The sequence below is a fragment of the Neopelma chrysocephalum genome, unplaced genomic scaffold, assembly GCF_003984885.1.
Source record: "Neopelma chrysocephalum unplaced genomic scaffold, ASM398488v2 Primary Assembly neopelma1_78, whole genome shotgun sequence".
NCBI classification, from domain to species: domain Eukaryota; kingdom Metazoa; phylum Chordata; class Aves; order Passeriformes; family Pipridae; genus Neopelma; species Neopelma chrysocephalum.
Window position 1 is genome coordinate 542,425 of NW_020897739.1, and position 25,692 is coordinate 568,116.

The window sequence follows — 25,692 nt, forward strand, 5'->3', positions numbered from 1 at the left end:
CTCCACAAATTTTCCCATTGGGAATCATCTTTCTTACTAATGCTTTCATTAATTCATTTCCAGGGGCAAAAAGATACCATGAGAAATCCAGCTCTGCTGTCCACGATAAATTTAGCAACTCACCTTTCTGAAAGCCTGTGGGCATTGCTGGACAAAAATAACAGTGGTATTCTACAGCATTTCTTAAAAAAAAAAAAATCAATCTCATATCACAGAGATGCTGCTCAATAGTTCCAGTCTCATTATTACAGCAAGGAGAAATCCCACAAGCAATTCCAGAAGGATGCATTGCCTATGGTCCAATTCTCAGCATGTTCTTTCTGTCCACTCCTGTCATATTTAGGAGGAATCACTGTCATGCAGACAAGCCAATGATCAATGGTTAATGTCAGGAATTTGTGTTAGCAAGGAACCTGAACCGCAGTTTCAAGTCATTTCAGACTCAAATGACAGAATTAGCTGATTCCTTGAATTATTAAAGCTCACTGTTGTTTGCTGAACACTGTTTCTAGCAAAAGAAGTACATTCCAGTCCTAAGAGATGTAAATGTATACATAAGCAAGGCAAAGTTACAGATACTAAGATTTGCAGTAAATAAAAAATGCAAAGCGAGCCTGACTTCACTGTCTCTAAGTTAAACACCTGCTTTTAAAAGTGAAAATAGGGTGAGATCCTGACACGAGAGGAGAATGCTGCATGCATTCCTTGACAGACAGGAGTTCAGAATCTGTTCCTAGAGCCACATTCGTGACAGCTGACAAAAGACAGTTTTAATTGCTCCCTTTCTTAGTGAATCATCTCATACTCTGCACAGACCCGTGTGTGCACACACTCCCACAGGGCACACGCCCCACAGCCGTGCTGGGGATGGCATATCCCACACAGCCCTACAATCCACGCTGCTTTAAGGAGTCCAATCAATAAAGAAGAGGAAGAAAAGCACTTGCTGCAGAGCTGAGTGTTCTCAGGGTGTGTGGGCTGGGGGTCTGTACACAGGGAGGAACCCTGTACCTGTTTGCACAGCCTACGGACGGGGTTTGGATAACGGGAGGAGGAACACAGGGCACAGATCCCACGCCCTTGCAGAGTCATTCCCTGCGAGCTGTGGATCATATTGCAACTCTATAAAACATGCTAATACTGCTCTTCACTCACAGAGGGGCAGCCCCATTCCCCCTCTCCTTCGTGGGAAGGAGACCCTCTTCCCATGTTGTTCTCCACGCTGCAAAGAGAAGCAAAATGATTTTTGAGGGTCTTTATCACCTAAGGTGGAAAACATTCCCTCAAGGTCTCATATGTGGTGCAGACATCATCTTGAGCACACATGTGAGGGCACGGACAGTCAGTAATCTGGGAGAATTCTCTCCCCTACCTCTGACATCCACTTGTTCCTTATAAGTATTTTATCTCCAGTGGCTGCTCCTGACAAGAGCACAGCTTTCTCACTGTAGAAAATGTAGAAAATCTACATTCAGAAATCAAGTTTGGTGTGTGGGGAGGGAATAATCTTTCCTAAGTGTCTGGCTAAAGCATGAAGCTTGAGCCTATAATAGCTGTCAGGGTTGCAGGACTGCCTATTCCCTGAATCATTCTACAAATTAGACCCTGGGGGCACTGTTAGCTTTAATTTATAATAAAACAATCCGAACAGCAGCCTCCAGTGGAAAGACGGGAAGTGTGAGAGGAATGCTAAAAAGTGAAAAACAAGCAAGCTTCCAAACAATTAATAACAGGCAGATTATATTTGCCCTTTAAACAAACAGAAAATGAAATCCCTGTACAGTGAGTGCACAGGGAAAGACACAACCAGTGTCTTGCTCCTCACACCTGTGATCGCTGCAAGCTGGGTTGGGAACACCATATATCGTGGCCACCCAAGCTGCTCTTGGCTGTGATACTGCAGAATCAGGCAAATTATTTCCATTGTTGGCTTTTTTATAACTGTATCCCTGAGATACAACTCTGTGTGCTGAGCTTCAGACAGGATTGTCTAAAAGCCCTACTGTAAAAACACCACATTATATCATCATGCAGAGGCCCTATAATTAAATTATTCATTTAATGAGCTTGGTTGCTAAAACTCCACGTAGTGGTTTGAAGGGAGGAATACAAAGTGCTATGAATAAAGGTAAATTACGCTGCATTTTCCTAGGCATCAGCTGCAGTTCCCTAGAATTGTTCTCTCATTTCACATTAACTCAAACCACCATCACTAGGTTGCATCCATTCTCCTGTTTCCATTCTCACCTGTACGTATCACATTGTTCCTTGAGGCCAAAACCCAATCTTTGCTGTGAATCAGAGGCACACAAACCTAACATTCTCTTTTCCAAACCCTTTTGTTTTAAAAGATAATGTTATTAAAGTAGGTATGAGTAACATCACAGCATAATATCTAGAGGGAGAAAAAAATGGAAACAAAAATATTAACTGTGAAGTTACAAAACTAAGTTGATATAAAAAAATTATTTTAGTTTTTTAAAGAATAGAAGAAGATTAAAATAAGTGTATGGACAGAACAAAAGAAAACCACAAAAATACACTGGCATCTGAACAGAATAAAAATGAAAATGGTCACATAAAGAAAAAAAAAAGCAAAACCCAAAACACAAATGCATGTTAAACATAAACTGAGAGTTACAAAGCACTGACTTACATATTTTTAATCTACTGCTATTATTACTGGAACTAGTATCTTAGTTAAAAAGCAGTAACTTTATATTCTCAACCCCAACACAATGGAAAATGGTGTTTTGGGAACTGAAAAGTCGAAGTCTGAAACATATCAAAAGGAATTTCTTTTAAAGAAGGTAAAATTGTATTCTCTCAAAGGATTCATTAGGGGTTTCTGTGGTTAATGACCTACTGAAACACATTCACAAAACTCATGTTACTGCTTCTCCAAATGTTCCAAGCTTAAAATCCTACCTTTCACATCCTCATCTTCGATGGTTGTGTTGGAACTCTCTGTTGATTCCTGTTGAGAAGTAAATATGAGTAGAATGTATCAAACAAGCCAAGCCTTATTTGCGTGCCTTGGAAAAGGACAGGATTAGTTACAGGAATCATGCAAAGCCTTGAAGCAGGGTGGGATGTCATTCACAAACAAATGGGCACACACTGATTAAGACATTTCCACCTGAAAGGGATGGCACACGCCATTCTCTACAGTAGGGAACAGAAACACATTTCCTGCTGTCTGATGCTTTTACTTCACAGGAATGTACAGGAAACTTTTTTTTCCTTTTAACATCCAACTGTACAAAGTCCATCTGAAATGTCACATGAATTACCTCAGCCAAGTAGGAGAGCTTGCCATTTTAAGCTTAGTGATAAACCAACTGTGCAAAATAAGTCATTCCATTCCAATTCCACCTTCTAAATAAGCAGAGTGCTGCCTGCTACAATTTACAACCGATTTTCTGCTCATGTGACTTATGCAATGGATATTAAAATGAAGCCTCGTGGTGATTTAAGGCATATTGGATCAGATTCTCTCATTTTTATACTGCCGTTGTGATAATTATTTTTTTTTTGGTAATTTTTGAAGAAGATGGAGAATGGGTAAATATCTGATAACAACTTTGACAAACTAAGGCTTCTCTGTAGCAGTGTTCTTCAACCAGACATGTAGAGGAATGACTCATCTACCAGACAGTTTATTCTTAAGCCATCACACTGTTAAAAAGGCAAGGATATCATATCTCAGTCTTTCATGAATTACCAGAAACATGAAATATTATGGACAAATTCAACAGGACACTGTCAAATCTAACAGCTTCAGAGAGCTGGAAAGTTTTTAAGCTTGATTTTTTTTTAAATCTGTACACTTTCTTGAGAAGTAGAATACAAATTATAATTTTTTAAGTTCACAGCTCAATAACCAAAAGGATTAACTGATCTGTTTTTTTATCAGAGAAAGAAGATAGGACTGGTATTGCATTTAACCCTTTAAAGGATTTTATAATTAAGCAATAAAAGGTAAATTTGCCAGTGCCCTTCATTTACTGTGTCCTCACAAGGCTGAGCCAAAGGAATGTTCAAAAGGCTAATGCATTACTCAGACCTTAAAAAAAACAAAACATATGTGCATTCATAAGTAAAACTACAGGAATTAATTCACACACAAACAAAACTGAAGGAGTCACCATGCTGTCCCTGCCCTGGCTGTGTTAGACATTTCACTCTACACGGATGTATCATGCTCTGTCACTTAAAATATTAGATAAAGTACTTATGAGTGAACAAAAACCCCACACAAATACAAGTTGTAAACACCATGCAAAGCTCACAGGGCAGATGTAGCCTCTAACACTGAAGCATCCACTCCAGTTGCCATACTACAAGGATCAGCCTTTCAGACAAATTTGGGAGGAACTCTCCGCATTGAGTGGTTTCGTTTGTTTGCTGCGACCTTTCGGGACATTGAGCATCTTAATTGCTAAGATTAGATAATAAAATCAAGTAGATGTAGTCATGCCAATATTTTATCTGGGTTTCCTGGGCTTTAGTGGACTTCAGTTAGAAAGATCAGCCCGGTGTTCAAACACAGGCTGCTCGTTGCCTACGAGTTTAAACTTGGGGAGCTGAAAAAGTAGTGACACAAACCCAGAAGTTCTGTGTTGGACAGATGCAGGGGATGTAAAGGAACGGGATACACGAGCACAATGCACACCATCAGCACTTCCATGCTTGAGGAATGTCTGCATGCGTTATTTTGTCACTCAGATCCAATCCTTCTCTTAGGAAATAACCACAGGGAGTTAAGACTAGATAAATGAGATGGCAATTCTTTAAGTCAACACTGCAAACAGGGAAATTCTTGTTGAAGAGCAAATTCTTTCCAGGAAACCTAGGAACATGTGTTATATGTAAATGATGGCATTTCCTGGCCCTTTTCAAGTCCATGCATGAAAAAAACAAAACAAAACACGTTTTAGGGATCAGCTGCCAGACGCAAACATCACAATACACATGAAAAAGAAAGGAGCATGAAGGAAACACGTGAAAAATCAAAAGACCTCTTCGGCACTTGAAATGTGAGAATTGTTTTGAAACTGCTCAGTGATGTTATGGAAGAGAACCAAAGTCCTGTGCAAAAGACACGTCATGACCACAGGGTGTATGAGCATGCTGAGAAACAGCAGGTGGGATAAACTGCAGTGACATCTTTGTCTGAGGTGACAACTGCACGTCAAACTCGTCAGGACCATCTCAGCACGCTCTGAGCACAGCAGGGCACTGGGCTCTGCCAACCGCTACCGACTGCCCCGAGAGCTCCAGGAGCTCAGCACCCAGCACATGGACACGATGGGAAACAGGCTCGAGAGACACCACGTGCAACAAACGCAGGAATGAGATTTTTTTTTTCCTTCAGAAATTCCTGGAACGGCCCTGTTTAGCTGTGGAATAGTGGTGGATGGAATGTGTGGTGTGAAAAAGCAAGATGGAGTTGATACTTTCTGAATACCTTATTTCCATCAGGGTTGTGGATTACTGTAGTTTGGGGCTCCTGAGCGAGAACAAAATAAAGAGAGAAAGAGTTCCCATTGGTAAATACATTTTCATCGGTGTGAGGGAGTGCAAGAAGAGCCAGCTCACAAATGCTGAACACTGACAAGAGTTAAAACAAACATTAACTGTCGCCAGAGGGTGAAACTGGATGTCTCTAACACAGATTTCCTCAACAGCAAGCCAGCAAAAAAGGCCATCTCACCTAATGCAGCAGCATGCAGAGACCTTATTCAGGACTGATGCGTGCAGGGCTTTGAAGCTCTGGAGACCTGCAGAGGCTCTTCTCCACCAGGGCAGGCAAAACACTTCCTGTGCTCTCCTGCTTGAGCCAGGCCGGGCAGGGTGGCCACAAATCACCCCTTTTCTTTAATCATGTTTGCTTGTATTAGTATTAAGGGATCAAATCAAAATACAGAGGAAGTGATAAGGATTAAAAATAAGTTAACTATGTTTAAACACTCCCGTGTTTTGGAAGGAGATAATTACCACCAATTGCTGCCTTGGCAGAGCAGTATAAAAGCAAGCGAGAGAGATCTTCGTGTCATTTTAAAGTGTAATTTCCCCAAATCCTTCTGCCTTGAAAAAAGATTCAATAATCTTTGAAATGGCAGGCAGCCAGCACACTTTCAGCACGGGCTATAGGGCACGGTTCCATCTAGGAACAGAGTGCCATCCACTCCTGGATGAAACCTGCTAGCTGGTCCTTGGGAATTACTTAGTGTATGAGTCAGTGCCAGCTGCTCCAAAAAATTCCAGAGGAAACATCTCTCCCAGTGGGTGTGAATCACCCCCACTTTCAAGGTTATATATGCACATGGGAAATAATATGTCACATTTCCCCATTTGTGAGCCCTGTGACACAGAGATGCCTGAGAAAAAGGGCTACTAATAAAAGCAAGACTGCAATAAACATTCATGAACATCACTTTGATTAGAAATATGTCCCTAACAGAGCTTATTAATGAGTAATGCCTCCTGCTGATTTAAATGGAAGAGAAACAAGCAAAACTGTTTAGCTCTAGATGCCTCTTGATCCCAGAGAAGACTTGCAAAGTCCTGCAGAGTTGTCAGAAACACAGAATGAAAATCTGAATAAGGTCTGTTTTATGGCAGCCTAGCAATAATCCTGTTAGCTCTCCTGGATATCAGTACTTAATGCTAAGACAGCAGAGAAAATAACAGAGCTGCTTTTTTTAGAATTTTTTTTGGGTGGAAAAGGTTAACATCAAAAGGTGGAAACAGTCATCAGGCAAAGAGCTAAGAGCAACATCAAGCGCATTCTACTCGCTTTCTGGCACAGCATGCAAAAAAATTCAGCTACGGTTACAAACACCACGACTCTACCGCATTCAGCTTCCATTTAACATTGTCTGTCAGTAAACACGCTCTAATGGACTTCCTCACAAAAAATAAGACAGCGTAATTCAAACAAAAAAGGTTTTCCAAAACCTGTTTTTAGAAAGCAAACAGAGTAAATGCATGAAAAAGCAGGGGGAAATAAATAAATAAATAAATAAAAAAGACAAAAAAAAGAAGGAATAACAAACAGAAGACAGTCAAAAACTTCAAGATAGCATGAGAAGGAAAATTCCAGGTATACCAGCGCCGGGGTAGGAATATTTTCCTTGGGGCTGGTTACCACGTTGGTTTTGTTGTTTATCTGTAGGTATGCAGAAAATAGAAACAGACAGGCCTTAGAACTGGCGGGAGGCACCCTATCTATATCTCTCTGTATAGAACATCTATAGGCAGATATAGATATCTATGGACAGATATAGATATGGAAATAAAGAATCACAGAAAGATGAACTTGTGAACTGGCAGGAGCACTAACAATAGCTCCGGGAGCTGACTGGCAGCTCCTCCCCACGGTCCTGCAGAGCCACTCCACCAAGGTCTATATAAGGTACAGATGACTTCAGTGACACTTAGCAGAACAGAGAGCCCTTAAGTAGCAGCTAATCACATGTAAGAAGAATAAAGAATTAATACGGGTCTGAAGAAAGTCCTAAATAGCCATTTGGTGACATGCAACAGTACTAAGCAATTGCACCCTGTAGTTCTGTATCTCTAATTAATTATCACTGCCATAAATAATATTTGATTATTTCATTATTCATAGCTCTCCAGGAATCTATTTTGTTCTACTGGCTTCTGATTCCATAGCTGAATAAATATGACTGATGCCAGAAAGAGACTGGTGCCCTTTTAGCTTTTTTGGTGTCATTCTCAACAAAAATAATTGGCAGTGTGATCAGCCCTTCAATTTTGGTACCATAACCTGGAAGTGCAGGGTTTCACACTATACTATCTGTAGTTTTACCTCACCAATCAGTACATATCTGAACTTTACATGGTACTTCTTAAGCTTAGCACAGTACTACACCTTTACAAGACTTCTGGTTTATATCTAAACAAAATATGAATTCAAATTAAGCCATTTAGCAGTAAGTTTGAAGGTATCTGATTCTTTAAATCCATTTTTTAAGATTTAGCTTTCATTAATACCATGGCATGGGAAGAACAGAAATACTAAAAACAATGTACCGAGCCACTTTTGACATGCACTAAGAAGCAAGAGTCAAGTATAATAAAATTGTTTTGAAAGATGTAATTTTTTTCCTCTAACAGTAATTAGGAAAAAATATTACTTATATTTTGGTCACGTCTAATTTTAACAAGGGCAATCCAAAGCAGCATGCAGAGCTGGGTGTAAAGATATATATATTGTCTGGAAAGACTTTGATCCAAAAAAAGAAAGGCTCTACTGAACCTTCCAGTCACAGTACCTAGCAATAAATGTGCAAAACAAAGGAAAAAAAAAGGCTGAAATAGTTTTGTCAATGGATTTTTCTAGAAATGTAATTAAGTTCACGGAAGTGAAAGAAATGAAAATTCATGGAACTTCAGCAGGTTTTGATGATTATTTTACTTTGGGCCAGGCGTGGCAGCTGATTTGTGGATTGCAGGAATTAAGGCTGCAGCTGAAGTGACTCTTCCTTAGGATATGTCTAGATTATGGCAATGTCAACAGGATTTGCAGTAATTAATTACATAGTGCAAATTTCCTGATCTTACTCAGCATTTTACAGGCTTTGAAGAATATAAAGCAGTTTGGTTAGTTAATCAGGGAATATTATGTCGACACTAAATGCTATTTGATAATACTTGTGATAGGAACCGTTCTCCCATATGGCATAAAAATAATTTCCTTTGATTCAAAATCAAAGTTCACGATGCTCTACAGTAGGAGGATGAGAAACAGTTACTTTAAACAATGGTCTTTCCACAGAAATTGTCATTAAGAGAAACGAGGAGTTATTATTGAGTTCAGAGTGTTTATGCCTCAATTTGTTATTGTCAAATAAATGTCATTTATCTATTCACAATTGCAGCCCTAAGATGAAGAGGCGTCTGAAGTTGATACAGGGAGAGAAGAAATACTTTTGTGCAGAAAGTCTTTCATGGGGAGACATAATTATTGGCAAGTATTTTCCTTGCTTTAATATCTATGGGATTCTGAGATGGGCAGAACCTGAACTCCTTACTCAGGAAAAAACTTTAAAAACATCCCATCCATGTCAGTAAATGAAAGTTCTGCAGAACTGTGGAATAGTGAGAACACAAACGACGCTGCTTGACAGCAAACTAAACCTTCCAAACAAGAGAAAAATCACATATCAAATTGCATAAGTACAGATTCATATTTTTATGACAGTGTAGTCGGAGAGACTACAAATAAAAAGGCCCTAACAAAAGGCAGAAAGAAAAAACATGTGGAAAGAAATGAAGATTTCACCAGATTTCATATAGTCTTACTCAGTAGCAGCTTAATACAAAAACGAGAGTGATGTGCCAAATGAATGCTTGTTGTTGAATACATAATGGAAACAGCTTAATCAAATTTCAACTTTAATTTTGCCTGAGTAAGGAGAGCAGGCTTGGGTCCATAATCCCTTGGTGAAAGCCCTATAAAAATAAACAATATCCATTGCAACTACTGCTGAGAGCTGCAGGAAACACATTCAAAACTTCTTCAGTAAGATATCGAGAATCCAGCATTCATTAGTAACAGCAGAGAGAGATAATGTGATCCAAAACACAGCTATTTTGTCCGTGTAAACAAAAAAAGGTGAAACCCTTTGAAACTCTGAGAGAAAACAGCAATAAGCTGTACATGTTTTCTCTCTCATAGAACACAAACACATTAATTTATGAACACATGGGGTGTATTTTACATGTATTTTTAACAGCAAAGGGAAATCACTCCAAAAGGAGGAAAATATTTTCATAGGGAACAGTTATTCTAAAGCTGATTTGTGCTTAACCAGTGACCTTCTACTTCTTGTGAAGAAGTTTTTGCTAAGGCATCACTCGCCAAAAGTCCCAGTCTGAGGTCTGAGAGTGCAGGACAGACACACACACACGCTCCAATCAGCTGGGCATGGCTGTAGGAATCATCAGTGGTCTTTTGTCATATGTTATGAAATTATTTTTAAGAAACAAAATGAGTATCTTGGGGCTTTATCTTTCAGATGGCACAAAAAGTTAACGCACGGTTCGGGATCCTGGCAACATCCACACTGTACTTTTCCAGTGATCCTCCTCTGGACACCGCTGAAATTCTGTGTCCACCCAAATAACAGGTGATTTTCCTACAAAACTGCACGGTTGCTCAGACCTCACCAGCAGTTTGTGCTTTTTGAGGAGTTGTGCTTCCCAGAGAAAGGTGTGGATGAGGGGTATTTGCCTTCTCTCTGCTGATGGCACAGCCCAGCACCGTGAACACCTCCCAGCTCAGATTCAAACCCACAACAAACGGGATCAGAGGAAGTTACTGTGTGGCATCACGGAGGCCAAATGAACACAAGTCTCGGAGAGTGGGTTGAGGAGGAAGAAAAGTTATTGAGATTGTCAGTGGGGACATCTTGTGACACACGGTCCTGAGCTGTGAAGGAAGCTGGCTGGGAAACTGTAGTATGGAAAGGCTGGGAAATCAGGTTTTTTACTCCTGAGCATTTAGCATGGCATCGTGGGCTACAGCAGCTCAATTAATGCAATACTATTTCACTGTGCAACGTGGTTACATTCTATGATATTAATACTATTAGCTTTTAAAATAAGGAGGTTTTAAAAATGAAGAGAAGGCTGTTACAAGATTACTGTTTTGTTACTATTCTTATTTACTACGGACAGCTGCATTGGCTGATGTTACATCCACTTTTTTTGTTTTCTTATGTCCCCAGGTTAAAAAACAATTAAAGACTTGCTCGAAAGAACGGCAGAACGATTCACTGTGGATGGCATATAGCAACTGCAGGCTTAAAACTCAACAGGGTTGTACTTTAAAGTCTTGCAGCTTCTCACAGTATGTTAACAAAGCTAAATGCAACTGTTTGGTTTCTAAGTGTGAACGTTTCACAGGAGGAAAAAAAAAAAAATCTGTCGATAAAGATCCTCACCATCATCTGAACACTCGAACTGGACTTCCTTTTCTGAATTGACCAGTCAGAGAGAAAGGAAAAGAAGAAAACGTGACTGGTTGGATTTGAAGTATCAATGCATGGAGTACAGTATATTTCTCTTTTGGCTTTTTTTTTTTTTAAATAAGAAAAGGACAGCTTAAGCTGTAGGAAGGGGTGGAAAAATGCTACGGAGTTTACAGTAGCTCAGTCACAGAAACAACAAAAACAGACTTCCCCAGATGTAAATTTACTCCCTCTGCTCCACATGACCATGCAGATAAACAGCTGACACATAACGTGCTGAAATCCAAAGTATCAAATCCCAATGAGTGCAATTTAGGCAAAATTTTGGCAACAATTGTTTCCCATATTATAATTGGAATTGAGGTAGAACAAATACCATCGTGGACCTGTAGGAGGAATGATATTTAAAAAGGAAAAGCTGGTCAGAGAAGAGTGCATAAAATTTACTTATTCCACAAGGAAACATGTTAAGGGTTTTCCACAGGAGAGATAGAATAGTACTGAATGTGTGCTTCTCTGTGGAACTAGGATATCTACTGCTTGGCAGTGAGAAGCACTGAAATCGTGGTGTACTCATTTGATTTTAGGTCAGGCTCATGATTTTTTTGACCAGAAAAGTGTGCACAAGTCAGAGAATAGGTACAAATATACTGTGAATCTAGTATTTAAACAAGTATTCATAATGCTTTGTTAAAATAAGACATTAAGATTAAATAGAAAATTAAAATTCACTTCAAAGACACACAGAGCACAGAAGAATATCTTTTGAATGTTATAATGAAAGCTTGAGGCATTATATTATCTTATATAGTCTTCAGGAATCCTCTGAGAAAAGAAATAAATTATATTTCCTGCCAAGTGATTTTTTTTTCCCTGTCTTTTTTTCCCAGTATTTATCCAGAACGTTCATTTGTGAGGCATCTCTCCTCCTGCAGGGCCTGGTGACGTGAGAATAGGAGCTCTAAATCACGTACGAAAGCTGCCAAAATGTTCCCTTCTTAGCAAGGTCTCTTAGTCAGGGAGAGCTGATTTGTTGAGATAGTAAACCCCTCAAGTTCTGCCAAATATAGCAAGTACATCTGGCAGAATACACCTCATGTGGAGCCAAGCCTACCCAAAAAACTTTTGGTCTTCCATGAAATCTAAAGGAAAAGTCAAGGGGAAACACAGAGGCAATAGAGCTGCAGATAAACACTGATGCCTACAAAGCTAATGTGCCCACCAACAAACCATTATTATAAGCTAATTAATAACTTTGAGTCATTAATTACACAAACATCCTTCATTAAAATAGCAAGAAAAGCATTTTCTCCGGTAGTTTTCTATCTTCTGCTTATTTAATGCTTGTTTTGCAACTATTCCTTTTACTTAAGCTTCACCTACTAACTTTAACCACTTCATTTACATAGTGAGAAGCACTTATGAACAAATTCTATGGAGGAAAGAAACAATAATCAATCCTAAAACCTGGCAGAAGTTACAGGCAGGTGGTGACTACTACAATATGTTTTAAACCTACCTTAACTCCGTCCGGCTTTTTCAGTAAACTCTTGGCTGCTGTAAAACGAAACAAATAAGTTCAGTGTCAGGTGGGTCCCCCTGAGCTCACCCAGCAAACCCCCATTGCCTCCCAGCTCCAGACATGTGCTCAGCTTTGATTTCCTCCTTTTGTTGCTCTGAGAAATGAAGTCTTTAAGAAACTACCAATCCTTTAGATCCCCACACAACTCTTTTTCCACCGATTAAAGCCGTAGGTTAACTGTACTTATACAAGGAGAGAGCTCCTTGGGTGGCAGAGAGGAAATGGAAGCAAGGTGAGTGTAAAAGCAGCAGCTTTGGATATATTCATTTTTTCAACTGCAATATATTTGTATTTGCTGATGGGATAGTTTGATATAACTATGAAAAAAATATTGTTCTGATGGCAGGGACTTGGACCAGGGGTTCGCAGAGTATCTTAATGATGTTATTAATATGACAGTGACAAAAAAGGTGCAATGCTCTCTGTTCCACCTTTGGGGATTTCCCACCAGGACAGCATCAGTCTCCTCGTGTGAAAGGTCAGGAGAAATAAGAAAGGAGGGACAATTTGTTTTGGAGTGTTGATTGCCAGCAGTCAGTAATAACAAATCCTAGGCTTTCCCTCAGCTTCTAATGAAGAAAACCTGCTATTTTCTCAGTTGTGTTGTGTGTTGATCAAAACTCTTCAAAAGCAGTGGAGTCTGATGGGCAACATTTCATTTGCCTTAACATTATTAATGTGTCAGGCTTTAAATTCCCCCACTTGAAACCGGCATCAGATCCTTCTGAATTCCTAAATTTGGAGGGCTAACGTGCGAACACGCACAGCGCAGCTCTGAACCTGAAAACGTTTTTCCAGCAGAAATCCACACTGGCTGACCTACCACATCCAAATAAACTACTCACTAAAGCGTGAATGCTTCATGACTCACTGCCAAAGACTTGGAGAATAATAAATTACACAACGAGCCCGGCGTGATTTGGGTTTTATTGTTGTTTATGACCCAATCTTCCCATCAGAAAGTGTTCCAGAGCTTAGGCTGTAAGAAATTCCTGTTCTGTATATAAGGGAGATCTCATCATTCCTGCCATCCTTATCTTTAAAAAAAACCCCAAACCAATGGGACCTTGCAAGCCTAAGGCTGCTCAGACTGGCTGAGGCTGAATACTGAGTATTCAGTTTACATTTGAAGTTTATTCTTGTAATTGTGGCTTATTTTCCAGCTACATCTGCATTAAGTGCTCATTTTAGAGCACAGAAAATGCAGGATCACCCCAGCAACCATCCAGAAATTACTTATCTCCATTATTGTGTTGCTTACATGAAAAAACCTGGAAAGTGAAGCCAGGTTAATGTTCTATAATTTCATTAATACATCAGCCCTCCAGTGTAATTATTATGGACATCAGCCAACACCACCATTAAAACTCCCACAACGCCGTGACTTACAACTAAAATGAACAAAAATAAATTTGCCTGGACCACTGAATGCTTTTATTTACAGAAACACGTAAGTAAATATTGAAAACAAATTGTTTTCCATACGTTTTTGAGGTAGGACACTCCCTGTTGAAATGTGTGCTTACAGAACCTGATGCTACAGGGCTTTAGCTTTTACATTCCCAAAAATACTGTGGGCACTCTATTAACTTCAGGAATTCATTTAGGGAAAGCAAAAGGGAGGAGCTATTTCTGAAACCTAAGGCCAAAAATCCCAGAAGTTAACTGCTTTCAAAGCCTCTTTTATACCCTTAGCCCTTACAAAAAATATGGGAAAACATAAATTAATTCCAACAGGCTGCTGTAGGTCCTTTTGCTAAAATTGTGCATGACACTTGTGAGTTCTTTATTAATGTTTAACAAACATTATATGTTCTGTGTAAAGAAGTGAATGAAAGCCAGGGTACCAAAAGCAATAACAACAAGTGTTGTGTGTATGGCACTGCCAGCATGTCCTTCCAAGTGTGCCCAGGGTGGATTATTATTCAGTATTCCATGTTACAGGACATATTCTGTGCTCAGCTGCCCCTGGTGCTTTTGGCTTGGAATGTATTTTTAATAGTATTTTGACTCATCATTCTTTAATCACAGATACTGCATACAAATCAAATATTTAAAGAATTTGCAGGAGCGAAGCAATCAGCAGATTCTAAATTAAGCTCACAATGAAAGATTTCTTGCAACTACAAGCAAGAGCTATAAATAAAACCTAAGGCAGCACTAATAGGCCAGAAAGCAGACTGAAAGGGAGTGGTGTTGTGACAACATGGAGAAATTAAAGTGATTGAGGACAAACAGCAGCTCAGATTCAGAAGAGAGAAAAGATGTTCCTTTCACGTGCTGAGGGTCTTACCTCACAAGAAATATACATTCCACATAAAAAGAAGAAAAAAAAAAGGAAAATAAAACACTTTTATAACCACATCGTTATGGACAAATGACCTTCAACAGCATGCTTTGCAATGAAATACAGTGAATAAATAAATTGAAAAAGTAAAATGTCACCAAGAAAAAATGTGGGTCATTATGGTGTAAAACATGGGATGATAAGTGAAAAAAATAAAATGAAAAAAAAGTTCCAAAAACCCTGCTTGCTTTTCATGCTGAAATACTGTTTTAGAACTACTTCAGCTTTTTTGGTTTGTGGAAGTTGAATTTGACCCTCACACATATAGACAGTGACAGTTATGAAAAGGGATGAGGAATGATTTATTTGTTTGATATTTAACAGTAATTCATTCTTACAAGATGTGCAGCCTACAGCCTTCCCACCTTTAAAGTGAATTGGCAGACACTGGCAATTCATTAAGCACTAACTCAAGGTAATTTAAATAAATGTAATCTTCTGTGCTTAGGTGTGTATTAAATAAAGGAACTGACTAAGAAAGAAATTGTATTTCAAATACTATGCAAATTGAACAAGTTGCTCTTGCATTCATGATTATGTAATTTTTTTTGGATGAGTCAGTGCTTATTATTATTCAAAACATGCCCAAAGCACTGCCATGTTTTTGTCTGTACAGTAATTTATGTTACACTCCAACAGTTACATCACAGAGTAGGAGGATAAGCAGAATTACTGATGTTTAAATCTGGTGTTCTTTTTCACTACTCACTCGAAATCTCGAATGGCAAAATGAAAAATTGAACACAGCATCAAGATTTTGGCAATACTACTGTTAAGGACAATTCTAACTCTACTAACAGCAAATGTGTTTCAGCTTTTGTTACTAAAATTTGTTTAGCATAAAGACTGAAATCTCCAGGATGTCACTACAAAATGATTTCATAAAGAGGAAACAACTCTTTTTATACCCAGCTAAGCACTGCTGGGCACTAGAATAGAAGGAATAGAAAAACTCATGTTACAATGTTTCTTACTCCTTAGCAAAGCAATAAAGAAATGAATGTGTATTTATTTTATTTTTTAATACAGGATGCAACAGAATCATGGAATGACATGTCACATAATAAAAAGAAGTTTTTAGATGTTGTTTGGTGAGACTTATGCATGTGGAGCTTTATGCAGAACTTTCAATGTTCCTCCACCAAAACAGCCATGAAAACACTGTCTTTTGACAGGTAACAATCAAAAAGCAGGGAAGGAGCTCAGCTTCTACAGAAAAATCAAACTGTCACCTACAAGAGAACCTCTTTGGCCCAAATAGTTTAAATTTTGATTACTTCTGCCAAGAAAACAACTTTAGATATATCATATTTAGATGCTCCCTGAATAACAGAGATCTTTCTGTACTAATGAATCCTAATCAGAATTGGGTCTCCACAGACATCAAAACATAAAGAATGCATTAATCTGGAGCTCAATGAACATACCTGAGAAATTTCTGGTAGCCAGCATTGTTGTCAAAATGGCCCCCTGTGTACACACACATTTTCTCAAATTAGCATCACACTTGTGTAAAGGTCTGAATGTGATACAACACAACAAAAAGGAAAACAGGTGCAAATTACAGCAATTACTGAATTAACCCTGAAAGAATGGATTGCCTGGGCATTACCTCTCACATGCCGTGTCATGAGAGCATAAACTGTCATTTAATCTTAATTACACACCTATCAGTCACTTGATAATCTCAAATATTTGCCATTTCTGAGTACGTAAAGCACAAGCCATGAGTACCCACAGGCACAGCAATTATCAGCAAAATACAGGTATGAATATGGAACAGACTTTGCTAGCAACCCTCAGGTTCCTTTTCTTGGGGAGGAACAGCAGTTTATTTGTAACGTGCACGTTAGAAAAGCTCACATCTACAAAGTTATCCTGTCTGGCCAGGAGAAAACAAAGGATAATCCAAAAGAACAAGCTTTTAAGATCCTCATGCCAAAAGCTGACCACCTATCAATAGTTCATTTAAGCAGAATATTCAAGAAAAAATGTACTTAGAGACCATCTGTTTTACACATGGAGCACAAGCACAAGTTTTCAGTCTTACCTTTAGTTTTCTTCTTGCATTGAATTTCTTCAAGCAATCTACAGTCTCTTGTCTGTGCATCATAGAGGCAACAGTAGAACGTTGCTGAGAGGAGAAGAAAAGAATTATTTTAAGGCACCCAGCCAGCTGTTCAGCAGTTTAGTTACTCTACAACTCACATATCCCAACCCACATGGTCCAAAACTTGGGCCTTGAACATCTACCTTGTCTGACTATGCAACTGTGCTCATTTTATGAGCCTTTTCTATGTGTAAAGTCCTCTTGAAAATCACAGTGTGGAATATACTGAGGACTGGAAAGCAGTCCTGGATCCAGGAGCAACCAGGCAGCCTCTGCTACCTGCAAATTGACTTTTAGAAGTCTCTTGATTTCCTGCCTTTACATTTCACACTTATCAGAATGACTACAGGGAAAAGAAGATGCAAAGCATTATCGAACTCAAAGCCACTTGCTTGTATTTTTTTTTTCCACTGAGAATTTAAAATGGCACTCTAATTTTGGCAGTGAACTTCTGCACCACAAAGTCAAGGCAAAAGAGTTAATTTCTGCAAAAGTATTACTTCAGGTTGAGATCTCAATATACACCACTGCTGACTGTATCTGTGTAACTACAATTTTACAATTTCTAGTTACAGAGCTGCATGAGTAACAACAGGAATTATCCTCTGAACTCTTTCACTGCCTTGTCTGCCCAATTCTCCTGTGAAATCTGGGGGAATTACTTACACAGATCCAGGGATGCTTTAGTGCTTCTGATGCTGTGATACGTTTCGCTGGGTTGATGGTGAGCATTTTGTTGATAAGGTCTTTTGCCTCAGGAGTCACCGTGTCCCATTCTGGTGAGGGGAACTTCAGGAAAAAAATGAGCAAGAGCACATTATCTCGTACAATCTTTACATAACTTCACCTAAGGATCCACTACTGGATTAGAATAAGGGCTTAAAAATCATAAGGCTCTGTCCTTTTCTCTTCATTCACCAATTGCTTAAATCTGGGGACAAACAGCACTTTGTCTGTTTAATGTAATATGAATAGATGATGGTGTAAAATTCATATGCCACCAATTCATCAGTTCTTACTTAACAACAGCTGTAATGTTTTTTGTCAGAGTACCTGTCTTTAATGAAACTATTCCTTTTGCAAAGCTCTAGAGTAGCTTGTATTTCCAGAGGTGGGCAATACAACAGCATAAGATAATACAGCAGAAATAAGACTAAAATTAGCATATTCCAATAAGGTTCATGTTAATAAAATCATATTTACTATTTGGTGTGACTCAAAGATATGCAAACATTAGGGAAAATATTCTAATTTCACCTTTCACTCTATAAAGCTCCTATTTTGAGGTACAATTACAAATAACCCAACAGGCAGAGCATGGTACATACATCATAAGCACCAGCCTTGATCTGCTGGTAAAGCCTGTGCTGGTCTTCATCCCAGAACGGAGGATATCCCACCAGGAGGATATACAGAATGACTCCTGCAGAAAAGCCAGACCAGGTTTAAGGGATTTCAAGAGACAAACTCCAGAAATTTTGCATCTAAAAACTGTGGAAAACAGAAGCTTCAAGAGTGTTATCCCAGCCACTGGAAAATACTGTCCCTGTTCATACTGGGAAAAATAGAAAAGTGGGGTTCACAAGATAAGCTCCTATGGAAAGCAGGGGCATTAATGAGCATCTGACATAACATCAGATCAGGAACACCAAAAAACTGAACTGATGGAGAAATAACATTCCATGATTCTGGATGTCCCTGGAAAATGCCTTTTTTACTTCTAGTTTTATCATGGCTTCTACCAGTGTGTGCAAGATCATGTTCTAACTAATCTCATGCAAAGAAAACTTGGGCAATGCAATTTATCTGTATATAGTCAAAAGGAAATTAAGAAGACCACCTGCTAGTCTTACAGAGGTGATTCACTGAGGCTAAAGAAAAGTGCTTTCATAAATACAACCAAATAAAAAGTGTGGGTAGAAGTAAAATAAGGAAACCAGCCATTGTTCTCAGCTGGGGAGCTGCCACTTTTAGCAGTATCTCACACTACACTGTTTCAAGAGCTGCATGATACACCAATAGCTCTGCACTCCAGTTTACAGAACATTTAAGTTTGCAGTTTATACCTACACTTGTGGTACATTGGTCAGATCAAATCTTAGGCTGCTTGTGAACCAAAACGAAGGCCCAGCTCACAGTATGAGCTGTTATGTTCCCTAACTAGTTAGGTGCCTTACACCTGCAACTATTTTTGTAATACTTTGTGGAAGTGTATTATGCCACTATAACACACTTTCATAAATAATTGTTTTTAAAAAGAAGCTGGGAGAATAACAAAAAAATCCAATGAATACTGAATTTTATTAAATATCGATTTTCTGATGCAGAATATAGCATATTCTGGACGTCATTTCTCACCCTTAAAACACCCCACAGTGGACTGAACACATATTTCGGAGCAATTTCTTACCACATGCCCACATATCCACAGGTTTTCCATAAGGATCTTTTCGTAACACTTCTGGAGAAAGGTATCCCGGGGTACCAGCAAAGCCTGTCAAAAGGCAAGGCAACTATTGTCAAAAGCTGAACGTGCTCTGCAAAAATCAAGGGATGTTTGTAAACATAAGGAGCCTTTAGAGAGTTCAGCTCAGTGGTATGGGAGGGCAGGTTTGTGAGTAAACAACATGTAAGGTTAGATTTAAGAAAAGCAAAGAAGTCATTTAAGAGAAAAAAAAAAAAGAGAGTAACAGCAGCATTCAAAATTCTTCACACGGAAGTGAAAACCCAATTCAGCCAAAGCCAGATGGTGGCAAAGTAAATGTTCAGAGGTGTTCAGGCTGAGCTTTCTGAAGGGTGTTACTTAGGATGAAGTCCACTGACTCGGGCTCAGCCTTCTCCCAGCCTTTGCTGTCCCTTTATACAATCTTTCCACTGCAAAACCCACTTCTGTGAAGTTGTTCCACTTCTGGAAACCTCCGTCCAAAAGTTTACAGAAAGCATCTCTGAAGCAATCTAGCCTTTAAAATTTATACATCCCTCATCCTTTATTCATGAGCGGCAGTGCTGCTTTCTCCTGGCAGCAACGCAAAACGGAGGTAGAAATGTTACTTTTCTTAGGACACTGCAAGGGATAAAAACTTAATGACCATTAACAGTCTGCACCACTTCAGTGAGTCTGTCTGCTCCTTCCAGCATCTTTGCCTAAAATAAATACTTGGGAATAACTTGAAAGGTGAGAATTTGGTGGCTTTCACTAAGGGCCATGTGTCATTTGTGCAATACCACGCTGGATTCCACAAAACTCATGAGAGACGGTGATAACATGCAGAGTGCACAGCTACAGGAAAAAGAAGCCTTTGCCCAATTATTTTGGAGTGGGAGGAGGAAATGAAAGAACACATTCTGTATATTCTACTGAGAAAAGAGCTAAAATATGGTCATGAAAAATCAGCTTGTTGTTTGCAGTCTCCTGATATGAGAGCCATGAATTGTTAAGGAGTACTATCACACAGGAAACACATCCTAAGCTCCTTGGAGAAGCTGAAATATAGATGTTCTAAGTAGCTTTAAATAGAGTGCTGTTTCATATCCCTTTTGGATGTAGTGCTCCATATTAATATTTTTGCTCATTTTAAAGGGGAAATAATGTTGCCTTGACTTTAAAACTTACCACAGCTCACTGAACATTACCATGCATCACTTGAAAATAAACTTAAAAGCAGAAGTAAATATAGGACTTAGCTAAATTTATCTCTTGATGAAGAAACAGAATGGATCTAAGCAGAAATAACTGGTATGGTTTTACTACATAAAATCATAGAATGGTTGGGGTTGGAAGGGACCTTGAAGACTCCTATCATTGTTTGATTTAAATAAGTGCCCAGAGGGACAGGACAAAGTCCTTGCTTTGGTGAGTTCATCTGCCTCACACCTTCCCAGTACATCAAACACTTCCTAAGAGGGTGGGAGGTTTAACCAAACCCAGTAACACTTTCTACAAATAGGCAAAGAAGAGGTTTGTTTTGCAAACATGCAAACCAGGAAAGAATCCTGTTGTATCCAAACCCACAGAGCTCGAGCCAGTTTCCTGCTGAGGCACAGCCACGGCACAAGCAGGAAAGGAACCATCACACCAGGGGACTACACCCAGAAAAAGAGAAAAGGAAAAATAAAAGGAAAAACAAAGTAAAACACACTGATGCAGAGCTATAGTTAGAGCACACCATGAGTCACTAAGTGCTGCAGAATCCAGGGGAAAGCAGAAAAATCTTCTGAAAGTCAGAAAAAGTTGAAAATATCAAGTACACTGGAGTTCATGTTCTGCCCTGTTAATGCAGTCCTAGAGCTGAAGGAAGGCACTCCGACCACTATGGAAAGATTTTGCAGAGGAAGTTCCAAAAAAGGTACAGAACAAGTATCACTTTAAAAAAAAAAAAACAAAACAGAGCCACATTAGACTACTTTCTTCTTATTAGCTTGCTGACTCTTCCTTACATATATATTTTGAAGACATTCTGTTTCTTTCTACCAAGTTCTCATGATGCTACAAGTCTAAACCAAGCACTTCACAAGAACCAAATGACCAAAAAATAAAGTGCAGGATTTTACAGGGAATTGTAACCTCCTTTGCATCATCTGCAACCATAGAAAATGTCCCTGAAGTCAAGTCCAATCTGCTGATTTTGTCTTGAGCTGCTTCCTGTTTACCTGTTATGTCTGTCATTATAACAAACCACTTGTGTTTTGTCTTGTCTCCATTCCCCTCCTTTTGTACTGGTCTATTTGCTGATGTGCAAGAGCAATCTCCTCTGTCTTTTGTGGATTACCGAAATCCATTTATATAAAGGCTGGGATTTAAAACAACAGGCTGGCTTATAAAGCTGCCAACATATGTCCAACGGTGCTGCCTGGGCATCTACATGGAGTTACAGCCTCGCCTGCAAACACTCAACATCCCAACTCCCTGCCTGCACAAAAACCTTTGTGCTTCCATTCCAACCTCTCACAGAAAGCTCACAAGCACTTGGTTCCATTTCAAACTGCACTTTCTAGCTGCTCGAAGGCAGCTGCTATAAATATTTTATTCTGTGTTTTTTCCCACCTGGGATTTACAATAGATTTTCATCCTGTGCTTGACACCTGTTTGGAAGGCGGTATGTGAGACACGTGCATCATGTTTGTACATGTCCTGTCGTTTAAAATGACCAGCATTCAGTATTTTCCAATATTTTCCTTTAGGCAGCTGTTAACTGTAACAAGCACTCTGTAATTAGTATCTGTCTACAGCCTCAGGTACTCAACTCCCTTATTTTTTCCCTTCAAGTCACATTTTGAAGTGCTTCAGAATGAAATTTTCAGGTGTCTCCAGCTGACAGGGAACGTTTTGATGACTGGGCAGGTACACTCAGCAGTATTAACCTACTGTCTTATTCATCTGAGCACCTGCTGGGAAGCCACCCATCTCCCTCCCAGGCTCTACATCCATGTTTTACACCCGGGTGAGAGCTGGGAGGTTTAATGGCTACACTGAACAAATGGTGAGAAAAAAAATAATATCTACTTACCAAACCAAGCTTGCTGCTCTCCCTGGACTTCTATAGCCAATCCAAAGTCTGCCAGTTTTACTGCTGCTCCCTTTGATTTGCTAGCTAGAAGTAAGTTCTCAGGCTTTATTCAGAGAGAGAAAAAAATCGAGATGAGAAGATAAGTAAGTACATTTTAGACAGGTTTTCATTTTTTTTTTTTTTTTTAGTTACGGTAGTCTGGAAAAGATCAAATACTTAGAAAAGTGAAAAAGAGGAAAAACCCCCTGAGTTTTCTCCATGAAATTGCAAAAATTGCACTTCCCATTCCTACTTGGAAAGAGCCAGCAGGCCTGTAAAGAGCCTTCATGAGCCCATGACAGCAAGACTAAGGACAGTGTGGAGAGGAGTCGGCCACGGTGGGAGTATGGAACTGTGACGCCCATTCCTGTGACAGGACAATCCAGAGATTCCCTACCAGAAAAAAGTGGCAGAACCTCCCCCAAAGACATGGATTCTGTGATGATCAGCCTAACCTATGCAGTTTTGCAGGATTAGGCATTTCTGTCAAACAGAAATGTTTTGCATGCCAGTTTAGCAGCCCCAGCCCTATGATTATATTTATATTTAGAGGGCAGGTGTATTGACATCACAAATCCTTCAGCAAAACCAGCACACCCACATTTGTGCCTGCAGAGAACCTTTAGAAATAACAGTGAAAGCCCCCACTTGGCTTTTTTTTTAGGGGACGTTGGTCACATCTGAAATCAAGTGCGCCAGTACACTCGCACAGTTAAAGGAAACATAAAAAACATGAACACAACAATGGTGTTCTTTCCACTGTTCATAATGTAGCCTTTAATCCTCAACTAGCAAATACATCAAATGCAAATTGTCCAAACACAACTTCATTGTATGAATGTTTACTTTTAAAAAACCAAATAACTCACTGCAGAACTCCACAGATTATTTCAGAGAACCGTGACCTTTGGCATAGTATTTTCTTGACATTTCTTTCTTTCATATCTCTGTGATTTTTTAAAAAAGGTTTTGTTCTACATTTACAGAACAACAAAATCTCACTTTCAAGGCTATGGCTGTGACTCTTCAGAAGCAATTTTTGAAGTGGTCTATGACAAGGGACTTCACTGTATCCAGCCTGGCACTGAGGACCCAATCCTGCAAACTCTGAAATATGTATTCCCTGGTAAATCCAACAGCAATCATATCGTTTCCAAGGGACTATTTATGTGATTACAGTTAATCCCATGCAGGTACTGAGTTTGGAAACAATTAAGATCATAAGCTTCTTTCAGCAAAGGCTATCTTTAATACATGTCAGGTATCCAGCAATATATACTTGAGCCTAATTAAGACCTCAGCCACTGTGCTACTTGTATTCATCAACAACACAACTGGCTCTGACAAACTCTTTAGTCTAAAGGTGTTTCTTACCCTCTTATCAAATTGTAAAGGCACATTTTTTCAGCAATTTACAAACACCATTCCCTCACTTATTCTTTTGTTGCTCTGTTATAGAACAGACGTTAAAAATTTTTCATCACCAGTTACGTGATGATCTACTGCCATATTTTTAAAAAACTGAGAAATTAAGGTAATACAATTTTTATATTCACTTACTTTACCAATAATCACCTCACCTACATTATATGGCACACTGAGTGCATAGCTGAGGACTCTTCTCTAGGTTCACCAACACTGATTTAAGCAACGTCACACTCCTTGCCATTTAATGACACTAATTTCAACGTACAGTCACAGAGATCTGGAAAGATTCCTCTCAGAGTGAGAGAAGTTCACAGCAATTAATTCCTAGAACTCTGTTCTTATATAAACCTCTTAAAGCAATGGATGATCCTATTTGGCTGTGACCTTCAGGCAAGCCAGCAGCAGTGAAAAGCCTCACCTTCTTGGACGGAACACGAGCACTACCCCACTGAGCACGTAACGCTTCCCAAAAAGGGATTTCCTTCAAAACAAGAGTTTTGTGCTTTCTGCTGCTGGTGGTTTCTATTTCCCCTTGGGATGTTTTTTTTAATTCCCTTCTGTGTCTTTGCTTTGCCAATCACAGTGCTGTGCAGAAACACCACTGTCAGATGTATGTTCCACCAGAATTCCTGATTTACTCCCATGCCAAAGACAAGAGCCTTCTGGACAACACCGAGTGGGACCGTGCACTTAACCAACATGCAGCTGTCATTTGAGGCTGATGAGAGGCACGCTGCCTAATTATCATGCATTAACTTGGAATGGCTGCAATTACTTGGAAAACATTAACAGCCCAGCGTGGGCCACGCAGGACTCGCACTCTGGATTCAACGGTGTCACCTCGTGCTCCCAGGGGATGGGCTGCAGCCAAGCATGCAGAATGGTAGTGTTAACTGCTAAAATTACTTACAAATAAATTAACCTGATTTATGTCGTGTTTTTCCAAAGGTCTTTAATCCTTAAGACATCAAGTACTTATGGCTCTGTGTGTTTGTCCTTGAATGTAACCAGAGCAGCCGCTTTTTGGGGGAGGGCAAGAGGGCCGTAATCACAGAGTCTCACGAAAGCAGCGAAGCTGCTGCCTGACAAGAACTGGAATTCCCACCTGGAAGTGCACTTTTTACTGGCTGTTAAAGACAGGTTGGTTTTTTTCTGGATCTAGGCTCCACCACCATTCTGACTTACACCATTGATTACAAACAGAGCAGCAACGAGCATTTCTGCAGCTCATAAGGGGCTGCAAAAGCTCCTCTCCACTTGCTACTAAATTACAATAGAAGGAAAGTTAAATAAAAGGAGATAATCTAAAATCTTATCTCATTGCCCTCCACACCCCCAAATATGCCATCAAATTGTGGACCGAGTTATTGGAAAAAAAATCCATCAAATTTTGCGGTTTGAGGATCCATGCCAGCCCACAACCACCTTCTACATGTCTTGCAGTTCTGGTCTTGGGCCTTGGCATCTTCTCTTCGGCACACGGAGTTCTGCTGGGATTTCACCACAGTCTGTCATTTCAGTCTTTGGGTTTTTTGGCTTTTGCCACAAAGTAGTAACTGAAGAAGGATAGTTTTCTTCTTCCTCAAGTTTTCACTTTCAGAAATGAAACCGGGCACCACAGCTTGGCAGAAACACTTTTTCTCACTGTTTTTTCAATTCATCCTGGATTTGACAGA

At 39.4% G+C, this 25,692-nt stretch overlaps 1 protein-coding gene across 29 annotated transcripts in view; it reads right to left on the minus strand.

Annotated features, from left to right (window-relative positions):
* Positions 1 to 25,692, minus strand: part of CAMK2D (calcium/calmodulin dependent protein kinase II delta) — a 117,889-nt gene that overhangs the window by 17,291 nt on the left and 74,906 nt on the right. For 6 of the 29 annotated variants that reach the window (XM_027689882.1, XM_027689871.1, XM_027689872.1 and 3 more), the window contains exons 7-17: positions 22,550 to 22,652; positions 19,453 to 19,536; positions 18,371 to 18,465; positions 17,709 to 17,831; positions 16,983 to 17,066; positions 16,360 to 16,402; positions 12,523 to 12,560; positions 10,977 to 11,009; positions 7,115 to 7,174; positions 5,471 to 5,512; positions 2,929 to 2,977 (exon numbers count right to left, since the gene is read on the minus strand). In XM_027689882.1, the coding sequence (XP_027545683.1) occupies positions 2,929 to 2,977; positions 5,471 to 5,512; positions 7,115 to 7,174; positions 10,977 to 11,009; positions 12,523 to 12,560; positions 16,360 to 16,402; positions 16,983 to 17,066; positions 17,709 to 17,831; positions 18,371 to 18,465; positions 19,453 to 19,536; positions 22,550 to 22,652 (754 nt within the window). The remainder of the gene's footprint in view (positions 1 to 2,928; positions 2,978 to 5,470; positions 5,513 to 7,114; positions 7,175 to 10,976; positions 11,010 to 12,522; positions 12,561 to 16,359; positions 16,403 to 16,982; positions 17,067 to 17,708; positions 17,832 to 18,370; positions 18,466 to 19,452; positions 19,537 to 22,549; positions 22,653 to 25,692) is intronic. The other 23 variants (XM_027689878.1, XM_027689876.1, XM_027689893.1 and 20 more) reach the window with 8 other exon arrangements.